Source organism: Pieris brassicae, chromosome 12, assembly GCF_905147105.1.
Source record: "Pieris brassicae chromosome 12, ilPieBrab1.1, whole genome shotgun sequence".
Taxonomy (NCBI): domain Eukaryota; kingdom Metazoa; phylum Arthropoda; class Insecta; order Lepidoptera; family Pieridae; genus Pieris; species Pieris brassicae.
In genome coordinates this window covers 4,476,148-4,503,795 of record NC_059676.1, presented here as the reverse complement: position 1 = coordinate 4,503,795, position 27,648 = coordinate 4,476,148, and the positions used below count along the sequence as shown (strand labels likewise).

Sequence of the window (27,648 nt, the reverse complement as noted above, 5' to 3'; positions counted from 1 at the left end):
AAAGCATGTAAAGGCACTTCATATAACATCACAACTTTAGCACCATGTTTTGAAGTATTAAGGCGTGACCACGTGATTTATTATGCATAAATATCAAATTTACGTATACACGTATACGTGCAGATACGTAACATATACGTATTAATTATGATTTTATAAAAACACAAAAGCTATATAAAAATCTGATACCTAACAAAAGACGTATATAATTAAGGTGCAAAACTGGGATGATCTGTGCTACGTCATTTTCCCTAAAACTTTGTAAGCAATATAAATGATACTAATTTTGATGTACAACTCCTTATTTCTTGAAAAAAAAAATATTATTTAATGCTTTTAAGGGTTATAAGGGACTTTCGTTATACTACCTTTCACTCGTTAATTTTATTTCGTTCTTTAGAATAAGCTTAATTCTGCAATTTGAACTGAATAACACTAGTTTCTCGTAGATGAGAATGTTCATCAAAATTACCACCAGAGTCTTATAATAAAAATCTATATACATTAAGGGTGGCACACTAGAAGCGTTAAAAGCAGTTATCCCTCTTGAAAAACCTATTTAAGTTTCACTGCCATTATTTTTTTTTAGTTATTGCTATATATTCTTACATCTTCTATGTTTTTAGATTGTGCGTTAATTCTACGTTTCGTAAGGTATAAGAAATCTAATTATTAGACGGTTTTCGTGAACATTTGTACGAATACGTAAACGTTGTATTATGGGTTGACGTTTTGTATTAAAAATTGGTCTTGCATATAAAACGTTCCGTTTGTTCGCAGTTGGGTCGGTTCAACAATTGAACTAAATTTTTTATATATAAAGAACGAATTAATATTTTAACTTTTCATAACTTTCGTAATATATTTTCACAAATAGGATTTCTACACAAAACTCAACAAATCTAATAGTAATAACATTTTATACATTTTGAAATTGTAGCTAATATTTAGATTTCTCAATAGACAAATAATAATAATCATTGTAGAGTGCACCACCCTCGCATTAGTCAAATATCGCCTCTATAGTATTCGCTGTCCCCGTTAACCTGATCCTTTATAACTACAGTTGGGTTACCAGAACAAGAGTTCGATAGAGAGCGCGCAGTTTTGCACTGATTGCACTCAACCACGACTATTGAGTTCGTATCCATATCTGTTTCGGTGCTGCTTGTGCGGCGAAGGACATTGTTGTTGATTTGAAGCCGGTGCTCGAGTATCGCCCGCCAAAGTCGTAGTTCGATGCCGCCTCTAAAATGTTTATTTATTTATAAGTTCTAAAACAATGTGTATGCATCCCTTACCTATTGTATACAAGTAAATATGACCTCACAAAATTTACACACATTGCACAATTATATAAGAACATTGCTATGTTCCAATATAATTAGCAATGGAATAAATTAAACAAGCAAACACGAAATAAAATAAAATAATAATAACTAAAATTAAATGAAAACTTAAACCTCATTAAGAGCATGATGAACAAAGTTACGTTACGTTGAAAGATTGTAAATTATATCAATATTTTCTGTAAGATATATTAATATCTTTATTAATTACTTGGTCTTAATAGACGAGCTACCAGGATATCTGGATATATTTGCTTCCCTAACACTTTGAAATGAATTTTCTTTAGTTTTTTATAACACATGTATTAATATATTATTTTTCTCTTCATGTTAGTAATGTTTGCCTATAAGTGCAAAAGTTTTTCTATGTACCAATGTATCAGAGTGCCGAGCGTTGGCAAGCTGTAAATAAAGTAGTCCGTGAGTTTATGTGCAAATTTTTTTTTATAATATTAAATATTAAAACCTCGAACTATTTGTATGTGTGGACACAATAAAAAAAACACTGCGACAACCACAGACTAGCTGTCGATAAGATATTTTAAAGGTTAATGTGAATTACTTACGTACTCTAAGATAAAAAAATGGCGACAGGCAACGATTCTACGACAACGAAATATTATGTCTATGATAGGAGATGATCAAACATATAATTGAGAAGCTCTGTCCCGTGAATCGACACGCATTATACCTTCCCTATAGCTTTCCTTCAAAAATATCAGTAGTCTAAGATCGCGCAAGCCAAATAAGCTACTTTTTGACATGAGTTAATATTGTGTGGTTTTTCCGGTAATCTACAGTGATTTGACAGATAATATATAATTTGATAAAACAATAACAAGAATGACTTAGCCATGATGCTCCTTTCTATTACACAGTCTTAGACACCGTTAAGACAGATGTATACACATTATTTAAAAACACACATTTAAACCAGACAAAAACACATTCTTACCTAAGATTAAGTTTAGTGATATCCTCCCGCTGAGCATGCTGGAGTACGTCGACTAAAGTAAATCCCTGTTGGGCAAGCGCCTTGCTAGCTTCTTCGGGCACACCCCGTGACGTCATCCACTCTTTTATCGCCTCGTATTGTTCTTCGTCAAAATCTTCATTGGTGCTGTGCATTCTGTGTTAAAATAAAATTGATTCATTTATGTATATGCCAAATATTTTGTGTGGTGATGAGTGATTTTTAATTTTTTTACAATACAGAAAATATTTTTATATTGTCTAAGTGTACATAATGGGATTTGGAAACAATGAGTATTTTTCTAACATGCCAAGGCAAGTCTAGGAACCCATATTCTAATATTTAGATATATTAGGTAAAAGTTTATTATATTTATTCTAGAGTTTAATTGTATATATAATATATATATATATATATATATATATATATATATATATATTATTTAAAGAATAAAGAAACTCCATTCGTTATGGTATCCCAATATTGTAAAATCCATATTTCATAGAGAAAATATTTTTGTACAGTTCTACAATTTTGTATGTGCTTCTTTGGTCTAGAGGTTTACCTTGGCCTTTTCTCAACGAATTCCCGAATAATTTGAGTCTGCGCCTTTTGTTCTTCAAGCATGCATCGGAGCAGGGACTGATATTGCTGGTAACTCTCCATTAATTCTTGTTGTAATCTATAAAACAATTAAAAGATCTATACAATACTTTTGATAAAGGTTTCACTAAGGAAATTGCCTTGACTGAGGGAACGAGAATAAAGACTAACATTCTACCTTAACCAATAATAGGCTATTTACTCCTAACCCACAAACACAAAGTAATAATAATAATAATTAGTAACTGATACATCGAAAATTTAAACAAATCCTCCTGCCCGTTTGGCTCCTGTTAAATAAAAAAAACATATACCACTTGCTCCGGGGAACAAAGTCGTAAAGCACTATTACTACTAATTTTTGCTTTTTTGGGTTCTTTTAACTGTCAATTTTCTCAGACTTTTTTCTATGTATACAAGAAAAAACTTGTTGGAAATTATTTTTTACATAATATTAGTATTACTGGTTTACCAAATTCTACCTTCCCTGAAATAGATCGCAACCACCATAAAGATAGTTTTAGTTACGATTGTAATTCTAACACATAATCATAAAAATATATGCGACAGTTTTAAAGCGAATAAATATATCTTCACGTAACCTTGGTGAAACAGTGCTAATAGATTATTAAGTTCTAAACATTCGTCAAAACGTAATGTGCGATTACTGTGTTGTCCGTTATTATATTTAAAAAGTGAAACACTCGCTGTTGCTCTTCATTAATCAGATAAATTACTGTAAATATGCATTTAGTTATTTTCTTAACTGTGTGCTTAGTGCACACACATACATAACAACAGTGTTTAAATTGTGGAATAGGAAAAAAAAGCATTCCTTTGATATATACCTAAGTAACACTGAAAATTGAAAGAAAACAATTTTTTAACCGGATTAAAGCTATTTGTATTATTATAAACTTTTAATTATTTGACATAATTTTAAATTTAGATTTTTCCAACGTTTCGCGTGCTTTACAGCGTGCGTGGTCACGGTGACTGAAAATGTTTAGAAAATGAAAAACGTCTTAATGTAGAAAGTTGCAATACTTTTATTATTTTTCGAAGTACTCTCCGTTCCCCTCTACACATTGCCGCATTCGATGCATCCACCGAGAAAAGCAGTGGGCCTATTTTTCCTTAATGGCTCTTCTATGGCAATTTCGTACGCTTTTACCGCATCTCTAGGGCTTCTTAAGCGAATATCTCGAATTTATCTTAAGTTCTTGGGAATACATGAAAGTCACAGGGCACCAGGTCAGGACTGTATGGCGGATGACTCATAATCTCGATACCATGCGAAGTAATTTCTGGACGTCGGTTAAAGTATGGGGAATCCATGTGGTGCAAAGCTTACTGCCGCCTACATGTACGTGTAATATTTTTTGAACTTGACTCATAGCTGATAGGTCACTGTCTTATCTTCCTCTATCATACGTCTCACAGCACTGACGTTATCTTCAGTAGTCGCTGTTAAAGGACCTCCCTCACGCGGATCAACATTGAGATTGCTACGTCCACGCTTAAACTCGTTAAACCAATTGTAAATAGTGGCACGAGATGGGGCTTCATTAAGAAATGCTAATCGCAGCCACAGCTTTGTCGTTGAGTAAGCCCACAACGAAAGTCATTATAAATCATTGACCGAAAATTTTCTCGCGTTAGGTTCATTTTCACGTCTAACAAGAGTTTTAGATTTGCCGCCAATTCACAAAAACAAATGACAAATGAATGCAATATACCAAGAATACGAGTTACCAAGGAGTTCTAAAATTGAAATTCAAAAAAGTTTTCATTAGAAATGTTTCTAACTGGCCAGTTCTACACATTTTAGTGTGACCCTCATATTATATATGTAGTGTACATAGTATCCTAGTTATCATTTCATTCTTTTATTTTTTTTTAAGATTCTGCTTTTATGACTTTGTTCCCCCGGGTAAAAGATATAAGTTAACATACTTCTGGTTCTCATGCCGCAACTGATGCATCTGGTGCAACTGGTGGTCTCTGGTGGAAGTAGCAGTTGATAGAGCGGAAGGCGTGGCTCCTTCATTACTTCCGCGTTCCCTTCTAGCATCTTGGCCTGCTAGGTTGGCTCCGAGCTCTAAAACCAGCGAATATTTTTGATTATTTTCGCTATTATCTTTTGAGTACAACTTGTACCAATTAAACTTCTTTAACGAAATCATAGAAATATTATAAGAATTGTATATTTGATTTTAGACTACATTTGGTTAAATTTAGAGGAATCAAAAGATCTATTTTTTTTACAAAACATACTGCAATTTCAAGTGCTTAAAATTTTTTATAGGCCGCTCACGGAAACGCGACCCGGGTAATTTTTTTAAAGCTAGTTTAGCGGGTTTATCTACAACATACCTGGTGACAAAACAGTGATGGCTGCCTGCACCGCGTTCCTGACTAAATTGTCCAAAGCAAACATCCAATGCGGCTTAATACTATGCATACGTAGTACAACGTTCACCGCTTCTTGGAACATGTAAATTGCTGAATGGAGTTCATTTATTGCGTTCGAGTCGAAATCCAAGTCTTCCTTCAATGTCGTTATCGCCTGCTCAATGACAGATCTGTTTTGGTCCATTATGTACTCTTTGAGCGCGCATCGAAGGGTTTCTAGATGGTTCTGAAAAACGATGAAAAATTATAATAATATGTGGTCCCGACCTATCGCAACTAATGTTTATTAAATATAAGTGTGTTTTTTCATTATGACAATACATTTCAATGTCACCTTCAAACTTAATAGTTGGTTCCAGAACAACTTGTTTTTTTTAAATTGCAATTGTGTTTTTTAACATGCACGGGATTACATGAATAAGTGTGTGGGTACATTTATTAGTGACTGGACATAGCAACAAGTGCATTATTTTCTATAATTTTAACAGGCCGATGTCCCATCAGTGCAGTGCCTTCAAACTTCCTAATTAAGGTAGGAGCCCTTACAAGTAAGAGAAATCGCAATTTCTCCCCGACACATAATATTAGATTTGTGAATCTTGCAGTATACTACAGATTTATGAAAGTATACTTCGAATATTTAAATGGATGATAAGTCTTCTAGAAAGACCTTTCTTCTGAATGTCTTCCTTCCTACGGCGTATGCACTTAAATGCGTACATATAAAGACAAATCTAAAGGGTTCGAACCTATGAAATTATGGAGATAGTCGCACGCCCAGGCCACAAGGTCAACAGATCTTTCACTTACCATAGTCAAAACAGTAGTTCCGAAATCTTGTTGTATACTGAGCATCCATTTTGAACAAATCTTCTCGCAGTCCTGCTCTAACACACGAGAGAGAGTGAGACGCCGTTGCGAGTCCTTCTTGAGCAGGTAGAAGCCGTCGTGTTCTATATCAATAGATGATCGCGGTACGTTGGGCATGTCCACCTAGAAATTGAAGTTTTGTTTTCGAATACAGGGTTTCATTGATTTTAGTTTTAAGAGTATGTGATGGACAAAGCAAAAAAATAGTTTTTACAAACTATTTTTCAAGTGAAACTTCTTTATCGGCGTTGGAAAAAAAATTACCGTTACCATCCATCTTTTTCTTGTCCCTACCACGGTTAATTCGAAGAGATTCGAAGCCATTAATAAAAAACATATATAATAACGATAACAATGATAGTAATAATTCTATTAAAATTAATGAAATTCTGTAATAATGTTAGCAGTAATAAGGTAAAATGAAATAATTGTATGATTTTAAAGCCTTTTGTTAAACTTTATATAATGTAACTTTATTTAACCAATTTCTGTAAAGTTGCATATAGTAGATCATTTTTCGAAAAATAGGGTCATAAAGAAGTTTCACTTCTTACGTGTGTACGTACACACGCACACATTTTTATAAAATTGTATGTATTATATTATAGATTACAATAAAAAAAACTTTCAAATGTTATCAAAATATCCATCAATGGTACATAGTTTAATGTTTAAAGAACTTTATTTCTCATTACAAAATTATATTTTATTTACATGAGAAACTAAATTTTATGAGCGAGATACACGTCCCAATTTAAGTTCACAACATTCACTTTGACATGCATTTTTAATGCCCCCTTGAATGTTTAATTAATTTAATTATCTAAATCGAACCATTTTTAACACATAACAATATGGGCTGAAATACTAAATTATTACAAGTAAGAGATCGGTTACATTACAGGCTTACCTCAGGTGACAAAAGCCCTCCAGATGAACTTCGTCTATTTAAAATAGTATCAGCATTCTCCATCTCTTCTGTGGATGGTGTATTCGGCATTGTACTGAAATATAAAAATATTCAGAAATTAATCCTAAAATATTTTATTTTTGTACTCCGCCGGTAATTTTAAAATACTTCTCCTTATCTCGTTATCATTTTACTTGTATTATTAAAAGCAAGACATAAACATCCTTCACCGACAATCCTGTTTCGAAAAATATAAATACATGCGCTTTCTATAAATATAACGAAATCCCATTATTCACAAAACCATTTTTTATTGTGTACATGAATTAATGTATAGAATTAAAACTTTTTGAAGTGAAACTTCATTTTTGGGTTACGCGTCACATTTATCCGTTACGTGTCATCTTTTTCGTGTCCCTACCACGGTTCATTCAAAGAGATTCGAATCCATTAATAAAAAAAAATATAACAACGATAACAATGATAGTAATAAATCTATTACAATTAGTGAAATTCTGTAATAATCTTAGTAATAATAAGGTAAAATTAAATAATTGTATTATTTGTATTCATGTCTATGATTATAAAAGCCTTTTGTTAAACTTTATTTAACCAATTCCTGTAAAGTTGCATATAGTAGATCATTTTTCGAAAAATAAGGTATAAAGAAGTTTCACTTCTTACGTATACACGGACACATTTTATCACATCAAACGTACGAAAACATTTTTTTATAACCAATTTAGACCGAACAAGTTCTTATGAACAAGGGATTTTAAAATAAATAAAGTTAACAATGAAATGCAAAACATAGCAACATGATAAGCTTTGTGACTTAGCGCAAGATATATGATTCCAAACATTTTATGACTAGGGAACTAAAAAATGCCAATGATTAACAAAGGCTAAGACTACATTATTTCGAACGTGCTAATATCATTACAACATACATACATCTCTAACTAGGAGTACAATACTATAAAAATGTTAGTCTCAATCTACTACTACGATTTAAAGTTCGCCAAAATTTTTATCTGTCAAGTGATCTATTGTAACAATAGTAGCTGAAGTTCTTAAGAATGACTCTTAGGAACTCTGCCTGCGTCTCAACGTCTGCGTTAAATATTAGAATGAAACACTATTCATTCAACAGGGTGCAAGAATGGTTTATAAAACGGGAAAAACTCTTATCCCAAAAGACATTCGCGGGCGAACATGTCAAATTCCATTAACTAGAAAAATTCGTATCTTCCTCGTTTGGAGTTTGTCTCGTTGTACTGATCAATGGTATAAGGACTGCCATGCTTATCTTAATACATTACTGGAGCGCTTTATTATTCAAATATTTAACGCTGACTGTATATCGGATTTTAAAACAATTTATACGAGTAAAACATTTCATATGGATATGCCAATTACTTGGCTAATTGTGCATTTTTTATACAGTTGGAGATTATTTTAGAAAAATTGGTGCATTGAAATTATTGTGGTATATAACAATGTTTACCTGCTATGAGATAAGTCCGGTGGGTAAATCAATATTGGAGACAGCATCGAGGACGCCGTCCTAGTGATTGTCGGGTTAGACCGGACCGTTTTAACCCTTTGAGGGAAAATAAACACTTAGCAATCGTACGGTTAATGTTAGCCAATGGGGTCGAAAATCACAACTAAACCAAATTTTAAATAAAGAACGTGAACGTTTATGATATTTCGATAGCGTGTATAAAGTCTGATTATCACTGTCACCGTGACTGAACTGGTGAAATGCGAAACATTTTTGGGTTATTTTTGGAAAAAAAGATCAAGAAAACAGCAGCAATGTTTATCACGAGGGGTTAATCTGACGATTGATCAAATTTAATTAATTTTTGGTATTAATGCAATCTATTGTCGAGTATGAGTTCTGTATATACTCAGCAGTCAAAATGAATTTTTAATTGTGGGTAGAGGCAATAATAATCTAAATGATCTTCTATTTGTTCTGATATAACATTCTATATGGGCAGTGTTGGCCTAGTGGCTTCAGCGATCGACGCTCATCCCTGAGGTCGTAGGTTCGATCCCCCGCTGTGCACCAATGGATTTTCTTATGTGCGCATTTAACATTAGCACGAACGGTAAAGGAAAAACATCGCGACGAAACCGTGCCTTAGACCCAAAAAGTCGACGGCGTGCGTCTGGCACAGAAGGCTGATCCCCTACTTGCCTATTCGATTTACAAATGATCATGAAACAGATACAGAAATCTGAGGCCCAGACCAAAAAAGATTGGAGCGCCATTGATTTTTGTTGATAACATTCTATAACTGGAATAATTACTTAAATTAAATTTCCAATCCTTCATGTCTTTGCTAATTTTATGTTAATATGGCAATTTACAGGCGAAACAAGAACGGGTAAACACGAGGCCCAAAGCCTTTACTATCCCACTTCGTATCGCTTCTATAGGAGTGCATCGTTATCTGAACGGAGTTATAAAGTTTACAATATACCATTGAAATAGAATTCATTATCGCAAATAACGTACATCTCTTAAAAGGAGACGTAAGGAATGTGGAAATATATGGGATATTATTCAAACATCTTTACTTTAAAGTCTATAGAAGCGTCTTTCGCAGTTAAAAGGACAATCATGAAAATTTGGTCTAGTTATGAGAAATTTGGAAGCAGTATTGGAATGAATCATACTGTTATTTGGACATTGGGTGTGTTTAATGTGATGGTCATAACTGAAAACGGATTAGTCGAAAATTTTAAAAATCATTAATAAATTATGAATAAACCACTCGTGAAACAAGTATGATTAGGATAAAAATAATAGTCTAACCAAAACCACTATTAGCTTAAATTTAAAGGTAATGGTCTGTATTGCTTTGTATTAAGGTGTATTTTATAACGAACACATTTCCCAAAATTAAGTAAAACAATGGAAATTGGAACTTAAAACCGTTCACATGCAAATGGATAAATATCGTTACATGCTATAACAAAAAAATCGATACCCACTAAACTGAATTCCTTTATTTCATATAAAAACAGCTTTTAGAATCTCTGCGGAGAGCCGTTAAAAGATTTTTATATTTTTACAACTCTGTTACGTCACTATAGTGCGAAGTAATCATCTTGATACAATATGTTTTTTTTAATAAATAATTTTACACCGGTTTTCTTTCAACATAAACTGTATATTTTATTTCAGTACCAATTTCCCAATAATATTTTTAAACTTCAAGTGATTAAATACTGATTCCGAATAAATTTCAAAAGATTTCCAATTCACAAAATTTATATTATCTGTTAGTGGGTAACGACTAAACCAGACCCATATTGAAAAAACCTACTCTATTTCCGGAGAGCTCGGCAGATTCCCTTGCAAACTCGGCTGAGAGATTTTCTTCTGAGCTACAAGCGGCCGTCCCTTATCCGCGGGAACTGATATACTGCGGCTAAAGTCATTGTTTCCTAGGCGACTGCTCGATTTCTTTTTTCTGGAATAATTTTTATATTATAAATACGAGAAGAATCTTATGGTGCAAAACTTCGAACGTATAATTGATGCTGCCTGCTGATTCAGTCACGCAAGTGCCTAATAAAAAAAAAAACACGCAACATATGCCATAAGAGAGCAGTCTGAAAACAAATAGCTCAATGGACTTTAGGACAAACTGGATATAGCTAGATCAGACGTGAGTTTTGCCAACTTTAGATCGGATTCGAATTCTTAATTATGCATAAACCATTAATATCACTTTTCAGATAAAAATAATAATAATAAATCAATTTTATCAATTATTAAAACTCATCAGAGACGCCTAAAATAAATAGAAAACAATTCATACCAAACCCAACGAATTCCAAAAGAATATACAGTGATACCTCGGACGTAAGAGTTTATTTCGTTCCGTAAAATTGTCAATTTCCCCCAAAACACGCCCTCACTTATTTTTGTTAAGGTTAAAAATAAATTTACAAAAAGAAAACGTGATCCCAACATATAAAAAATGCGTCGAAAACGAGAGACGACACGCACATAGACTGTCTAGTCTAAAGTGGGAGAAATTAGTTTTATTTTGAGTAAGTTTTCTCGATGCTCTCATCTATATATATATCTATGTGTGTGTGTTAATGATTTAAATATGTTCGACGTCCTGGTGGTCAGAAAAAACTGTGTACAGTTTGTGTTTCCACCACACCAACTTCCTTTATATTAAGATCATTTAACCAATAAATAAATCTCAAAGCATAGTATCGCTCACTAGGCTTCTCGTAGGCCAAACCACATATAGGGCACTCGTATATCGAGATACATCAAAGACAATTCGAATCAATTTTCTACCAATTACGTAGGTACCAAAAATAATAAATTGAACTTACTCGCAAAGGAAAGGATCTTCTAATAACTCTGCAGCAGTGGCTCTATTCTCCGGATCAGGTATGAAGCATCGAAGGATGAAATTCTTCGCCTTCTGCGTCAACTCACTCGGGATTTCTGGATGCATTTTATAATATCCCACCTATTTCCAAATATTTTGATTTGAGATTACAAGACAGTAGTTTCGTTAACTACTATAACTAGTAACTATTGATTAGACCCAAATTGTTTATTTGAAATATCTTAACTTTTTTTTCAATAGTATTAATATTTTTAGTACCATGCAAGGTCATAAGTGATGTCACTCCGAACGTAGAAATAATTCAAAACGGTCAATCCGAAACAATATTTAAGAATCGGACCAAACTATATTAGACTACTTAATTATATCAATGTCAAAATGTCATTCATATAAAAAAAAATCTAAAAAAAATGTTTTCTTTACCTTTCGATGGAAGGTGTAGTGTCACCTCTACATAATCTCTACTCTATATATCTGTATCTAGTATATATCTACATTTACTCAAATAGAGAGATATATAGAGCGATTTTTATTCGAGCATCCGATTGTTTGACTCATCTCCCCGAACCTTACAATTTGTTGTTTCGAGTATATATTTTAAAATATCCTCTTTATAACGCTTATATTGTCTAGATTCTGTTAGCTATTGAGAATAAGTAAGTTGATACAGAACAACATACACAGTCGTGGTCAACTAATGACCAGGGACACTTTGGTTAAAGCGAATTGTGAATTTATTTTTTATTTTCCAACGAGTCTAAACCATATTCCATATCTCTTACATGTAAGTATAATTAGTCATTTATGTGCCCGATTATACAAACAATAACAACTTCTTAAACATTAAACCTCTTTACAGTATAGCTGATAGATTATCGTAGTGCTATTTGTGCAAATAATGCTGGCTGGCCATTTAATTAGGGACACTGAGATATTGCGTTCTATTTTCAAAATTTGAATCTCAATACTTTTTTACTTCTTCTCTTATTGTTTCGTGGTAGTTTTGGCGGCAATCCCGATATTTATTTTAAGTTTTGAAAAATATTTTTAAGAAAAATGGGTAAAAATAAAAGTTGCGATCCAACACTACGAAAAATTATCATGAAGTTTGTTGTCGAGCATGGTTGGCCATACCGAAGGATAGCAGAACATTTAAATTGTTCATAAACTATGGTATACAATGCAGTGCAACATGTCAGACACAATAACACAGATTTAAATGTGCCCAGAACAAAAATATCGAGAAAAACAACCCCGCAAGAAGATAGATTGATTACCAGGTTAGCTAAGAAAGATCCGTTTCTAGGCTCTATTTTAATTAAACACGAAGTGTTTGGGACAGACGAAAGAGCTGGTGTCTCAGCGAGGACCGTTCGACGACGTCTGGTAGAAGCAGGGTTGTTCGGAAGAGTGGCTCGCAAAGTACCGTTGTTGAAGAAAGAACATAGAAATGCTCGTTTGCCGTTTGCACGTAAATATGGACATTGGACCTACGCCCAATGGCAACATGTATTATTCTCTGACGAGACCAAGTTTAATTTGATTTGTTTAGATGGAAGGCAATACGTACGGCGTCCAGTAAAAGCGGAAATGAATCCAAGATTCACAAAAAAGCAGGTGAAACATGGCGGTGGAAACATTAAAATGTGGGGTTCATTTTCTGGACGTGGAGTGGGACCTGTGAGGAAAGTTCAGGGTAACTTAGACCAACATCAATACCAGGCAATATTGGAGGAAACGATGCTTCCCTATCCTGAGGAGCATCTCCCTATTATATGGACGTTACAGCATGATAACGACCCGAAACATACCGCCCGTTCAGTCAAGTCGTTTCTTACCAGTCAGTCAGTATCGGTGCTAGATTGGCCAGCAAATAGCCCGGACCTTAACCCTTTGGCACGAAATCAAGAAAAAAGTAGCCACTTATCGTACCACAACTTTAGATGAACTTAATGAAGCTTTTTGTGAGGCATGGGCAAACATTCCTGTCGAAACATGCCAGAAACTGATAATGTCTATGCCACATCGGTGTCAAGCGGTAATTACTAACAAAGGTTTTGCTACTGGGTACTGATTTTACACGTAATATAATGGAGCTGTTAAAGATATTATAATACTGCAGATTATTAGTTTTGTTTAACTCTATTTTTCATTATAGTTTACTGTCCTTAATTAAATGTCCAGCTACAGAATTATACCTTGAAATTGAATACATATTCAACCTTTGATATTAAATACTTTTTTCTATTTATTTATTCTTTTATTTACAGCCATTTAAAGCAAAATAATCGGACCAAATTATGCAAATAATAGTTACTGAGAAATCAATAGGGTTTTATATTTGTATATACATAACCGGTTATTGTTCTTCACTATCTTGCATGTCCCTAATTAGTTGACCACGACTGTATGTGTGTCTCAATTCCTTCGATACCAAAGAAGAGAGACAACTATATTTCTGTTTTAAGTGTTTGTATTAATTCAAATTTGAGAATAAAACATACGACGAATTACCTTAAACAAAGCAGCTTGAGGTGACCCCAACTCCATGAATGGCGGATTTCCTGTCGCCATCTCCACAACCGTACAGCCAAGAGACCAGATGTCAGCCTGGAATTTTTTTGTACATGCAATAATAACTTGTGAATAAAACGCAAATAAATAAATTTATACAACTAAATAAACGATTATTTCATTTATATGTTATTAACCGCTATACATAGGCAGATATTAGAGCAGCCTTCTGCTCGACATACTTTCGTCGTATACGTCAATGTTTCGTTATAAGACATGCTGTATTCTTCGTGTACTTGTTCGCCGTGAATTGCGTACATAAAGGTTACGTACAAGATTGAGTAGTGGTTAAACGTTAAGAAATAACCAAAGATATTTTGGAGGCGTAATCATCAAAACAGTTATTTAAACATTAACTAAAGATAAATTCATTGAAAGAAAACACTTTTTACCGGATTGAAGCTATGTATTATTATAAACTTATTATTATTTTACATAATTTAAAAAAATTACAACGTTTCGCGTGCTTTACAGCGTGCGTGGTCACGGTGACTGAAGAATAAGGTGTAGAATGTCAAAAGTATCACAGCTGTAGAGAAAGTTGTGTTATCTGTATTTATTTACCCGGAGTTGATATCGACTAAAAGATGACGGATGATATAATAATACATATGTTCAATCCGGTAAACAAAGTGTTTTCTTTCAATGTGTAAAAGCTCTGTTAACAAAAGACAAATTCGTTTAGCTTATTTTGTCAAAATATTTTATTTATGTTCTACCATATACCAAATAATCAATGCCACTCTTCATTTCAAAACCCACATTACATACACTTACTAAAAATCTCAAAGAATATCTTGTCAACCTGCCCTATACTGATACAGAAAATGTTCTTATTGTGCAATAGTTTCAATATTAATTTGTGTTATGTAGAAATCACAAACGTAAATACAGTTTATATACTAAAAGGAATCCTAGTGTGGGGGCCAGTGCACTTAACTTTACCTAAATATCCTGTATACTGTGTATAATAAAGTTTTGTTTCTTTCTTTCTTAAAATAAGTCAGAGTTAAACTGAATATTAGTTTCCCCATCTGTCATACCTGGTGTATATACATTATAACTATTGTTTTTCTTAATCTACGATAACCGATTATGTATGCCTACGGGCAAAGGCCTCCCCCATTGTCCTCCATTTTTCTTTATTGTACCCTAATTTCGTCCAGGTCTTTCCAGCCATTTCCATAATTCATCGGCCCACCTTTTGAATTGCCAACCTCTTTTTTTATGGCCTCTTGGTTGCCATAGTGTTACAATTTTGCTCCATTTATCTGCCCCTCTTACGGTATGTCCAGCCCATTTCCATTTTAGTTGTTTTATTTCATATGTAACGTCAGCAAACCGTGTTTTAGTATGGATTAACCTAGTGTGGTTAATCGATACTAACCCCAAGCTCTCCAACACACCTGCATTATGTACCATAAATAAAAAACAGTTTCACATACCGGTGCTCCATAGCCCCTCTGTCCCTTGTCTATGACCTCTGGGGCCATGTACTGCAATGTGCCAGCAAAAGTCTCCGTTGAGGGACACAAACCGGCCAATCGCTTTGACGTACCGAAATCGGATATCTTGACCACCCCACTGTATGTATTCACCAATACGTTGTCACCTTTTATATCACGATGCACTATTTTTTGGTCGTGTAGGTATTTTAAACCTGAAATGATAAGTTACTACGGTTAATAAGTGATTCGATCTAAGAAAACTATTTAAATATTGATATAATCATAATTCAAATTCTATCAAAAAATACGTAGTAATTTAGTTTATATTTATTTTATGTTTTAATTTTTCTGTTTGATTGTGTTAAATTTTTTTGTGACTAGTTTGATATATGTTCTAACTAGCTGCCCCCGCGTACCTCATTTCTCCTGAATGTGTTTTTACTTAGCCTACCTTTTTAGTAACATACCATCATGGAACGGTTTGCTATGCAACCCCAGACTGTTCAGTTTTCGAGAATGAAAACTTTTTAGGTTTTTCTGTGAAATTTTCTGTATATAAACAAACCTCAGAGGACAAGTCATAAGTTTTTAAGTAACAAATAAAAAGTAGGGGTTGTTTGTATTTTTGAATGCAATTCGTATAATAAAAAATAAACACAAAAAATACAATAGAACCCGTTTAAGACGACCACGCTTAATACGATTTCACGCATAATACGCCACTGTGATACTTTTATACTGTTACACAGAGACTGGCCCTGCAACTTGAGACATATTTTCATACATTTTTTAACGCTTAATAGGATTCGCCATCCCGCTTAAAACGCCCCATCCCGCATAAAACGCTTTCTAGCTTAAGACGCGTTTTTGGTGGTCCCTGAGGAATCTTCATAAATGGGTTTTACTGTATATCTTAAAAATGAAGTAATTAAAGGTTGGGGAGTACCCTTAACATTAAAGGGGATGAAGTATATGTTATCCAATTTGCAGAACTAACCGATATACACACAAAATTTCACGAAATTGTGTCAAACCATTTCAGAGTTGTTTAATTACAAACACTGTGACACGAGAATTAAAAACTATCAAAACATTTCTTTGTGAAGTCTAATGTTAGCCATACAAATGCCTGTTAAATATGTACTAATTCTGACCTTCCAATATCTGCTTAGTATAGTAGGCTATAGTGGCCTCGTTTTCTTTAAGAGGTCCCCATTTTGAGCGTAGCAGAGCAGACAGAGAACCTCCGGGCACTTGTTCCATGAATATCTTGAAATAGTTGTCTTCTGATATTGATCCTAGGTACTGAAATAGCAAGTAAATATAGATAAAAATAATTACCCCACAAACAAACAAACAAAAATGTGTGCGTGTGCTAGTGTACACGCGTAAGCAGTGAAACTTCTTTATGATCTTATTTTTCGAAAAATAATCTACTATATACAACTTCACAGAAATTGCTTAAATAAGATACAAATCATACAATTATTTAATTTTACCTTATTACTAGTAATATTGTTACAGAATTTCATTAATTGTAATATAATTATTACTATCATTGTTAACGTTATTATATATTTTTGTTATTAATGGCTTCGGATCTCTTCGAATCAACCTTGAACAAGAAAAAGATGGCGCGTAACGGAAAAATGTGACGGTATTTTTTTTCCTTCAATAACTTTATATAAACAATTAATTAGTTTCTTTTATCATTTTCGTTTGTATTTTTTCAAGTAATTTAAATTTATTCGATGCCTTGGCAATCGTATATCCGGACATTACATAATATTGTGCGAAATTGGGATTACGTCGTGTTTTATGACTTTATTAAATGACAATCTTCGAGAGTTTTGTAACCAAAACAAGCGGATCAAATCAAATTCACTGTGACTACTTAGACTTATAAAAGTCAATTTAATGATTGTGTGAGCGTGTTGATTAACAATGTAAAACAAGACTCCGCCATGATTATTTGATTTTTTATTGTTATTTCGGTGTGATCGTGAAGAACTGCGAGCTTGGAAATTCCGTGTTTTGCTTTATTGTAAATGGATAAGTTATGTTAGGTTAGTCTTGTTGCTTAGGAACGTTTAGGGAACTCGTTAAACGTTTCGTTCCCTCACTTGTCTGACGGAACGTTAGCGACTTGATTGAATATCGATTTTTTATTAACTGTCTAGAGATGCAATTAACTCTCTGATTTAACTACTTTACTGCGACATATATACCACGAGTTCCCAAATCAAGGACGTAAAGGTGGCGAGACTAGCCAAAAAGCTCCCCGTGATTCTTATTAAAAAACTTTGGATTACAAGAAAATTGAAATTGAAAAAAGGAACTGCAGAATATTTATATTAAAAAAATTGAGAAATTAATTCCAGTTCTATTTTTTTATACCTGTACAATATTCCTGTGCCTCAATTGCGAATGCAGCATTATCTCTTCGTGTAATGGCTGGACATCTCCGAGATTCTTCTCCGGTATCTCCTTAACTGCGATACGCACTTGTGTATTCAGATCCCTCGCTGCGTATACCACTCCGTACGTGCCTTTACCGAGTACGACACGTTTGTTGCAATCGTCTAGTTCGTATTCAAACTGAAAATAAAAGATATTGAAATTTCCTTTGATTCCTGCCCCCGCGAACTTCGTTTCTCCTTAATGTGGTTTTAGTTAGCCTTAATACCGTGACACGAAAGAATAATTTCACTGTATTATCGTCACTATAATTTGAATTTGATTTACACTTCGGTCTAAGTAACACGTGGTTGGTTATGCTAATACCAAAAATTAAAAAACTAGAAATAATTGAATTTCACGGTATTTCGTTTACTAAAAAATAAATTAATTAAAACTTTAGCCTCAATAACACGTGGTAATCATGAAATTGAATTGTAGCTTATATGACACGTTTGTCGGTTTATCATAGCAGTGCCATCTATTGATTACTTACTCAATCCAGTCGAAAAGTATCGACATCTGTTAGAATCTTTTAGAGTTAACAGATAATTGTGACTGACAACTAATTATAGACAAATAATTTGCAATAAAATAAAATTGCGACTATAATTAAAGATCTAAGCTATCCTATCTCTTAAGTTGGACCAGACTGCTCACTGTGTGCTAATTTAATTTAAAATCGGTTAAGTAGTTTAGGCGTCCATCGCGGACAAACTCGTGACAGGAGATTTATATATATTAAGATCTGTCAGATTTTATAAGAATACAAAAAATACTTAAATATACAAACTATTTCGACTATATAATATTATCTAAATTATTTTACCTTTAACTGGTCCTGCATGACACTTGTATCCAAATCCGCGACTTTCTCATGGTCCGCAGTCAATTCTCCTAAGAACTCATATAAACGTTGCCGGAACAAATGTGAAGGGAGAAATATTTGAAAATCATCAGAATTCTCACTCACGTATAGAAAGAGGCATCTATCATCGCGTTTGTATAAACTGCAAACAGTAAACAATTAAGATTGCTAGGTGGTAATGCACCACAGATACACAAATGCTATTTATAACAAATTTTAACTTTTACTAGAGCATATAACAGTTGAAAAGCGCCACAAAGGAAATCTCTATACAACAAATAAGTTAATATTAAAATAACAAATAAGTTTAAATGTAAAAAAATAATTATGATTTTGTTTGCGATTGCATCGGCAGAATGTACTAAAGCAATCATTTACTAGAACCACACATATGTAAATACAAAATTTCCATACAATATATTATTTTATTTATATTCTTAAAAACTATACAGTATAAGCCAATACGATATGGAATATACAATTAAAATTATTTATAAAGAATATAATAATATTAACTACATATTATGAAGAAACAATAAATTCTTACCTATAAGTCCTAATCATATCAGATGTAAACAGCCATCTATGTACCTGTCTGCAATCTCCCCTCATGTATTTAAGACATAGGTTAAGTATTTCCACCGATTTTTGTTCAGCTCCCATATTGACATTGACATATGAAGGCATATATTCCTTTGTAGTTTCTAATATCACGACCTAATAATAAAAATCTTATTAAAAACTCGTCAACATAGCAAATAAACTTAAAACTTTATCTTCCTCCCATTTTAAAGTATTTTAGAAAATAAATGTTAGATTACAAGATTACTTAATAAGTTGTTATGTATTAACATTACACATAAACAACTATCTGTTAGTATATTTTCAGTGCCACACATACGTTTCTTGGCCGGTAAGAGTCGCTGTCATTTTTTGGATAAAAGGTCCTTCTGTCGGAATCATAGAGATTACAATATTACATAAAGTTCTTAAAAGTATGTAATGGAATTTATATCACAAATATAACATTTTATACAATTGCAAATATTCGAAACGAATGATTCATTATTTGTTTAACTGTGTTTAAAATAAATTTAAACACAGGTATGAAAAAAGCACAATTAGATAATAAATCTTGAGGGCAGCGGGGAAAACTTAATGAATTTTCTTCTCCAACATAACTTATGACACTGACAAGTAATAAACGTTTCGCACTCGAACAAGACATGCTTGATATCTGCATTTTCCTCCTTGGTAAATATCATTCTCTCATATCTCATTTAAAATCAAATATCTCATCTCATATCCTTGGTAAATCTCTCTGTATTAGTCGCTGTCATGGATATTAGTATTGCCAGTAAATAAAAATTAACCATTATAAGGAGAATAATTTGAAGACATGCAGGCTAACTTAATGATTTATTGAAATGTAATCTAACAATGAATCTAGAAAATACATGAAAACTTAAATATGTCACAAACTCTGAACAACTGATATGATAGGTTTTGTACTATCTGTATATAATATCTTTTAAGATACCATTTTTAACATTTCAAAACAGCGACGGTAGTACCGACTTCAGCCGTCGGCCAGAAAAGTATGTGGCACTGTACCTACGTACCAAATTATACACGCCAGAAAGGCATAAATCTAAAAACTACTAAATGATTTTAATGACTTCATGATTGACTTGGATTGATCTAAGTTAGTTTCTTCCTAGAAATTAATTAGAAGTGTTAATGTGAAACGTAATTGTTTTTTCGGAATCAGCTTTTAATTTAGATTTATGTCAAAGCAAACATAAATTTTAAAATAATATTAAACTTACGGGGAACCTAATGATATTTTCACAGGTACTCTTGGTGGCCTCAACGAAGAACTCCATCCAGAATGAAAAGATCTGTTGCTCTGGTGATGTATCTTCATTCTTTTTTCGAAACCTGTAAAATTCATTCAATTAATACTTAAAGTCCTTCAGCCCAAACCATCTTTGTCTATGGTACTCTTTAATGCTTTTAGTCCGAAGATCGTGAGTTCAAGTTCAATTGTTTTCAGACACAAATTTCATATAAAGAAAAAATTAAGAAGATGCATAAAAGGACTTCCAGCTTCTGTAAAAATTTTTTTGGATATTGAGGGTTAAATTACATACCGAATTTTTTTTGGCATTTTCGGACGATTTCACAAAAAAATATTTTAAATAATAACTAAGATGTCGTTAAAGGCCATCTATAAGGCAATTAAAATCCTTCTGACATTGTTTAGTGTCTATGGGTAGTGTAAATAACTTTATACTAGTTGACTTCCTCTGAAGAAAAATGTTAATATACTTGCTTTTGTAATGATATAAATGCGAAATGTATATTTACATAATTCCACATTTCGAGTGCTTTTAGCAGTAAGCAAATGAAGTTGCCAATTAACATTAAAAAAATATTGTAATGCCAATTTAACAAAATGAAATTCTTGCATTATAAGGAAATTTAATTTAATGAAGCGATTAGCAGACACACAAATCACAGGAAATAACAGAATAGAGTTAGAATTGAAATGTTATTTTTGGTTGTGTCGACACAGTAAGAGTCACTTATCAATAGACTTTGTACTTTGGCGCCAATTCACGTACGCCAAGGTAACAAATGTACGAACGTTTGGCGGAGTTAAAACACCTAGCAGTGCTATATACATACCTATCTATAAGCTCGATATTGCCAATAGTAGATTTAAGGTACCAATTGGGCGGCTTCAATTTGAACATACATTCGGCCGCTTGTATAGCCTTGACGTAATCCTGCGCAAGGACCGATATCTCGAAGAAAGTGGCGACGTCCCAATACTCTTTGAGGGACGATAAACTGCCTTTTTTACCGATCAAGTGGTTGAGTACTCTGCCTGAAAATCCAAGGATATTTGTTAAGTGGACACGATGTGTAATAAAACATAAATAATTGTTATTTTTGTTAAAACAAAAAAAAACGTAATTTGAATTGTTATAAACAATTTTTATTTTTTAAAGCCAATTGAATTTAAAAACGAAATGAATACCTATATGCTGTAGTTCTTGGGAATCTTTAAAATCATTCCCAGCAATAACAAGTAAAGTTGCCAAATTGATGCCAGCATATTCATTCGGTTGTACTTCGAACCCCTGTCTGTACCTAATATAAACAAAAAAAAAACATTACAAATAACAGTAATTGAAATAACAAAAAAATAAAAAAGCCAACATCACGAGGTGTTCCCAGGCGGTCACCCATCCAAGTACTGACCACGCCCGACGTTGCTTAACTTCGGTGATCGGACGAGAACCGGTGCATTCAACGTGGTATGGACGTTGGCAATAGCAATGGCAAAAGTAAGGTTTATAATATCATAACTAAAGAAAATAACTTTTATAGTAACCACTTTTTTATTATTCTGTTTTAAAGACATACCAATGAATCGCACTCGTCAAGCTCTCCAAATCGCTGTGTTGAGATTCAACAAATTTATCCTTATAAATGCGCCCACAGAGGCACAGCATGTCGGGAAATTTATTTTCCTTTTTTTCCAACGCTTTCACGCATACTCGCAATGCATTTTCTCTATCGCCTTCTTTATTTCTCCTGAAATCCATAAAATAGTATAATATAAATATATTGCTAACAATTATTTTCGTAACATTAATAATACAGTCTTTTATATTAAAATTTTGTTATTGCTAAATGTTATTACTGAGTAGTAACAGCAGCAAATAAGAAGCAACGTCCCTATAACTTCTAAACGGATTTTAAAAATCTTCTTTAGCAGTGAGTGACAAAGGCCTCACAATAGTGTTTAATATTGTTCGTTTTCACGCGAATTAGTAGTTTAAAACCCAGTATGTACATACCTTATATAATCTCATAAATTGAGATCGAACCTAATTAATAAAAAGTTAATTTTTTTAATGCCAATAGTTTTGACTTTATACCAGTTTCAAGTTAGTGCAAACTTCTTGGTGACACGTACGTGTTAAGCTGATTCATCCGACGTTCGAAATTCAAAAATTTCCAAATTAGATCGTATGAACCTTACCTGTTCATAGCAAACGCGTACATGAACCTTATAATCGGCATATTTACATAATTCTTCCTGTTCATAATAGTCTTAAGATCATCAACAATATGTACTATTGCGTCATAGTCCTGTATTTCTCTATACGATATGAGAAGATTCAAAATCGTATCTCCCGATAACACTCCCGGGTCATCCAGCCGACGTCGCATGGCATGTAAATAATTATTAAGCTCCGCACCACTGTACGTTTCACGAGCTTTTCGAAGATCTGAAAGGAATTTCTCTTGTAGATGCGCTCTGTGGACAATGAGAATATAATTTAAAGAATTTATAAACTAAGCCTTAACAATTGCTTTGCCTTTGAAGGCCGCACCACGAGACTGAAAGTGGATTGGAGGCAGCAGATTGTTGGTGATTTACCGTTTTCTTAAGATGTTTTTATGATATTTTTGCAGACAGAGAAATCATTTCAGATTGAAGATCACTTGTTTAACCTCTACACAAACCTTGCTTTCTCATACAAAACCCCTGATTTATTTTTAAATTAAGCTTGACACTTGGTCTTTATTTCGGTATAAATATATGAAAGACCCAAAATCCAGTGTCACAAGGGTGTGTAGAAAAATCGTAAGCCAATAAAGAGGTGTAGGCATATATAAAAACACAATAAACAAGCTCATTTCATACAATAAAAAAATGGTCACGCTCTAAAATATTATCTCAGTAGTAAAAAGCATAAGACTCGTGACATAAGTACATAGGTGTCATGTTAACAACGGCTAATTGGAGAGTAATTTTAGTCGTTAAGATAAAATTTCATTGACGTAGATTTAGACACAGTTAAAACATTCTATTTCGATAACTTTATTATTTTGTTGTTCCCTGAAGAAATAAAAACTGATATGTTCTGTTCTACGGTTTTGAAAATCGCTAAAAAGTACTATAGCAGTGCTTGCCAGACTTTTTTTTAAATTAAATAAATTAATGTTTTTAAACACAAATTCCAAATACTTATAATAAAATTTCAACAAACCCTCTGACAATCATTTTGCACCTACGTTGAGTAATACTGGACTAGAACATATGAAATTACGAAAATCCCTTTTTTAAAGCTAAATTGTAATAAGATGGTTCTAGATATGACTAACCATAATTAAAATGATAATCACAGAACATAAGCAACACGTTGAATGTGGCCTGAAATCTGCATTAAATATGCAATATCAAGTTTTCCTTGAACATGTTCTTAACCCCCAGTCTTACCTAAGTTTTTTTTTTTATATAACTGAGGACAAACTCAGGCAACGGAGGCTCATCTGCTGTAAAATGGTAACGCGGCCATAGACACTCACATTGCCAGAGGGCTCGCAAGTGCGTTGCCGGTATTTTAATAATAATTAGATAGTTCCATAATCCAGTTTGTAATGTGATTTTATATACTATACTAAGCTTTCTTAATATTAGATTTTAAAGTTACATAACGCTATTAAGAATTAAGCATTTTTTTTAACCCAAACCGAACCTATGCTACGAGATGAATCGATTAACAACCAAATAATGTAAGGGCAGGAAGACATTATCTAATTAAAATCTTTACTCTAAATTCAGATGATTGTGACCGTTAAGTCCTAATGAGAGTCAGAATCCATGAATTATTGTTTAGGTCGGGGGCTCCTATTGTTAAACGTTACGATGCGGGGCGGGGATTGAATTGCGCGTTATTGTTAATATTATTTTCCAGTTTCCAGTACTTTACACCACATAATGGTAAGTTTTAGGTATAAAGAGTCACCGGGGTTGGTCACGAAACGTTTGGATACAAAAAACGTTACATGGCACGTTTCATGGGGGGGATCAAGAATCTCCAAAAATTGCGTGACGTAATACTGCGTAAGTAGCTGCGGGCGGAAGCTAGTTATAAACGAACGTAGAAAAGTCTCTATTAAACGTTAAAAATATATTTTACATAATCCTTAGATAATATGAAATATTGTGTAATGTCCTGATACTTTATACGACCTATTGTTTGCATACGTACTTTGTTTGCACTTCTACGTCTTGTAATATATTCTTCAATCTCAAGGTGAGATGTTGCTTTGGATCAGATGTTTCCTCCCCCTTGAATTTCGTCGCTGCCGGATTGGTTGTAACACATATGCCCGCATCCGTCAGCTTGTAAGACACAAAAAGGAAATTGGGCAATGATATCTGTAAAAGTAATTAAATGTACGTGACATTAGCTTCAGCAATAACGCGTTTGATTATAACAATATTGCATTATTATTTTCGTTGTAAACAAGCTTGCTAAAGGTCGGATCATTTTTTATAAAAGTTTTAATCTGTTATAAAAATTTATGTATTTAAGTATTAACAGAATTTAAGAAGATTTTAACTTGAATTTCCTTAAAAAAAATCAATGGCTCTACAACCTTTTTAGGTCTGGGCTTCAGATTTCTGTATCTGTTTCAAGATCATTAGTCAATTTAATAGGCAAGTAGGTGATCAGCCTCCTGTGCCCAGACATAGTCTACTGTTTGGGTATAAGGCAATTCGGTTTCCTCAGTATGTCTTCACCGTTCGAACAAATGTAAAGTGCGCACATAGAAATAAATTCCATTGGTGCACAACCGGAGATCGAACCTATGACAGCCAGGAATGAGAGTCACACGCTGAAGCCACTAGGCCAATAATGCTCTCTTTAAAAAACTAACCCATACTATTTCGATTTCATTTAAATTTAAATGAAATATTTTTATTGGCTAAAAGTAGCTCACGCCTCACAGTAGCAATATGTGTATTAAAAGATATTGTATTGAAGTAGATATAAACATCTAGTACCGTTATGTTAATAAAAGTCAACTCCTATAAAATCATATTCAGTGATGAGAATCTATTTAAATCACAATGGGCACAGTGCTGTTCATAATTGACCTTGACATGCTCACAATGCCTAGGTAATCAATGTAGATCAAAGATTGAGCCAGTAGCACTAATTCAATGAACTCACAGGTAAGTTTATATACTAACTATTGTATGTGTAAAACTATGTCTGGGAAAAGTCTCATACAAAGAATAACCCTCCCCTCACCAATCTAGAAGTTTTACACAGGCGTAATAAGTACGGATTTGGCATTTATGGGAGATGATTTGCTTCTGCCATCAGTGTTTGAAATTTGACCTTCTCTAAAATTCTTTGCTTAATGGAAAGACTTATATTATAAGCATTTAGGAGCCCAAAGGATCACTACACTAATCTACACGGCATATCATGGTATTGACAGTTAATACATATATTCAATGTAACAGCAGTGCCAGTTCCACGGCCCTATTTTGAGTTAATTGTGTGCTCCCAGTTTCTGATTAAATACGAACATTAATAAATGCTTTTCCTACAAATGTTTTACTGGGCAGGAGAGAAGTAGTTATCTTCTTAGAAATAAATAATTATGTTTTAATAAAATTCTAACCATAAATTAATACATATGTATTATTATATCTTTTTACATAATTAATTCATTGCTTTAGTCTCACTCTAAAATATACACGGTTATGTACCTTGTGTATTATCAAACAGTAAATGTTGTAGTTACAAATTTGAGTTTTGAGCATTGCATTGATAGATACTAATCTGCAATAAATGAGGAGCATCTTTTATCACTAATTATATTTAAAAATACATAAATAAAAAATGAGTTATAGGGAAGTTCTATTCTTACCTTAATACGAAGTGTAGCGTCAGGATCAATATCATTATAAAGCAGTACATTCTCCTTCATATCAAAACTCTCTCTAACACCAAGATGATACAGCAATGAACTCTGTTGCACTTGAACGCTGAGATCCACGAGTACCACATCAGCATTGTAGAATGTATCCAATACACTTGTTTCACCAAAATCAAGTTTTTCAAACTAAAACAAGAATACTTTACATATATAATTTAGTTTACTCTAAATTGTTAGCAATTCTTGATATATTATTTTCATTGAGATCCAAACATATCTAGAATCTCTAAAGTCTCTCTAATAAGATGTCAACTAAGGAATAACTTAATTTTTACAAAATAATATACACTTAAAAATTTGATTTATTTTTCACTTTACCCATCCTATGTTAATTTCAATTGGATTATTAGTTAAATTTCAATAAAGAATATTCCTTTAATATATATGATAATTGAAACACAGAAATAACTCAGCTGTGCCGGTAGAGTTTTGAAATACAGTAAAAAAGATACAATATACAATTCAGTTTATTGTGTTACTTTACATTTAGAGTAACCTTCTAAAATATTATGATTTATACATACATGTATATGATGTAGATTTGCATTGACAAGGTCTGAGGCCAATCTAACTTCCTCTAATGCTCTTTTTCTATGCGCCAAGTGTAATGTTTGGGTCACATCCAAAACACATGCAATGTCCATTTTAGGCCTTTGATTGGAAGACCCAGCTTGTACAGTAGCATTTGATCCATCACTGCATACACTTTCACAAATACTTCTTACTTCACCTAAAATATTCATTTAGTTACAAAAATAGTTTAATTTCGACGCACAACATAAAAAATTCGACGTTTCGTACCTGACTCCTCCGCATTTGAAGCGTTAGGATTTCCGAATGTTATCATTTTCCCGTTTGATTACGAAACATTTGGGCAGTTTTACAATTTTGCGTGTATTAAACTCTATAGGATACCAATAAAATAAAAAACTTGTGGTAAGCACGCAAGACGAACCAACA

At 33.1% G+C, this 27,648-nt stretch overlaps 1 protein-coding gene and 1 non-coding gene across 3 annotated transcripts; both read right to left on the bottom strand.

Moving 5' to 3' along the window:
* Positions 1–179: 179 nt before the first annotated feature.
* Positions 180–27,648, bottom strand: LOC123717069 (mitogen-activated protein kinase kinase kinase 15). Of its 2 annotated transcripts, XM_045672855.1 has the most exons (25): positions 27,490–27,648; positions 27,213–27,418; positions 26,620–26,814; positions 24,942–25,111; positions 22,922–23,200; positions 22,300–22,470; positions 21,911–22,023; positions 21,556–21,757; positions 20,694–20,805; positions 19,412–19,581; positions 18,826–19,006; positions 17,937–18,137; positions 16,694–16,844; positions 15,537–15,751; positions 14,032–14,127; positions 11,498–11,637; positions 10,465–10,611; positions 8,628–8,723; positions 7,121–7,214; positions 6,151–6,333; positions 5,302–5,566; positions 4,882–5,026; positions 2,888–3,004; positions 2,305–2,478; positions 180–1,248 (listed from the first exon to the last, which is right to left on the bottom strand). In XM_045672855.1, exons 1-25 carry the CDS (start codon positions 27,533–27,535, stop codon positions 1,008–1,010), a joined length of 4,110 nt encoding a protein of 1,369 aa, XP_045528811.1. In that variant the 5' UTR covers positions 27,536–27,648; the 3' UTR covers positions 180–1,007. The 2 variants fall into 2 exon arrangements, with proteins under 2 accessions (XP_045528811.1, XP_045528812.1); XM_045672856.1 differs by lacking the exon at positions 8,628–8,723.
* On the bottom strand, positions 22,086–22,204 carry LOC123717589. The gene has a single exon (XR_006754841.1). It is a non-coding gene; the product is annotated as a 5S ribosomal RNA (ribosomal RNA).

Excerpts from the sequence above, each read along its gene's own strand:
- LOC123717069 (XM_045672855.1), bottom strand. The coding sequence starts at position 27,535 with ATGATAACATTCGGAAATCCTAACGCTTCAAATGCGGAGGAGTCAG. Across the intron at positions 21,758-21,910 it reads CCAAGAACTACAGCATATAG|GCAGAGTACTCAACCACTTG; the intron begins GTATTCATTTCG and ends TTGGATTTTCAG. Across the intron at positions 2,479-2,887 it reads TTCGTTGAGAAAAGGCCAAG|AATGCACAGCACCAATGAAG; the intron begins GTAAACCTCTAG and ends ATTTTAACACAG.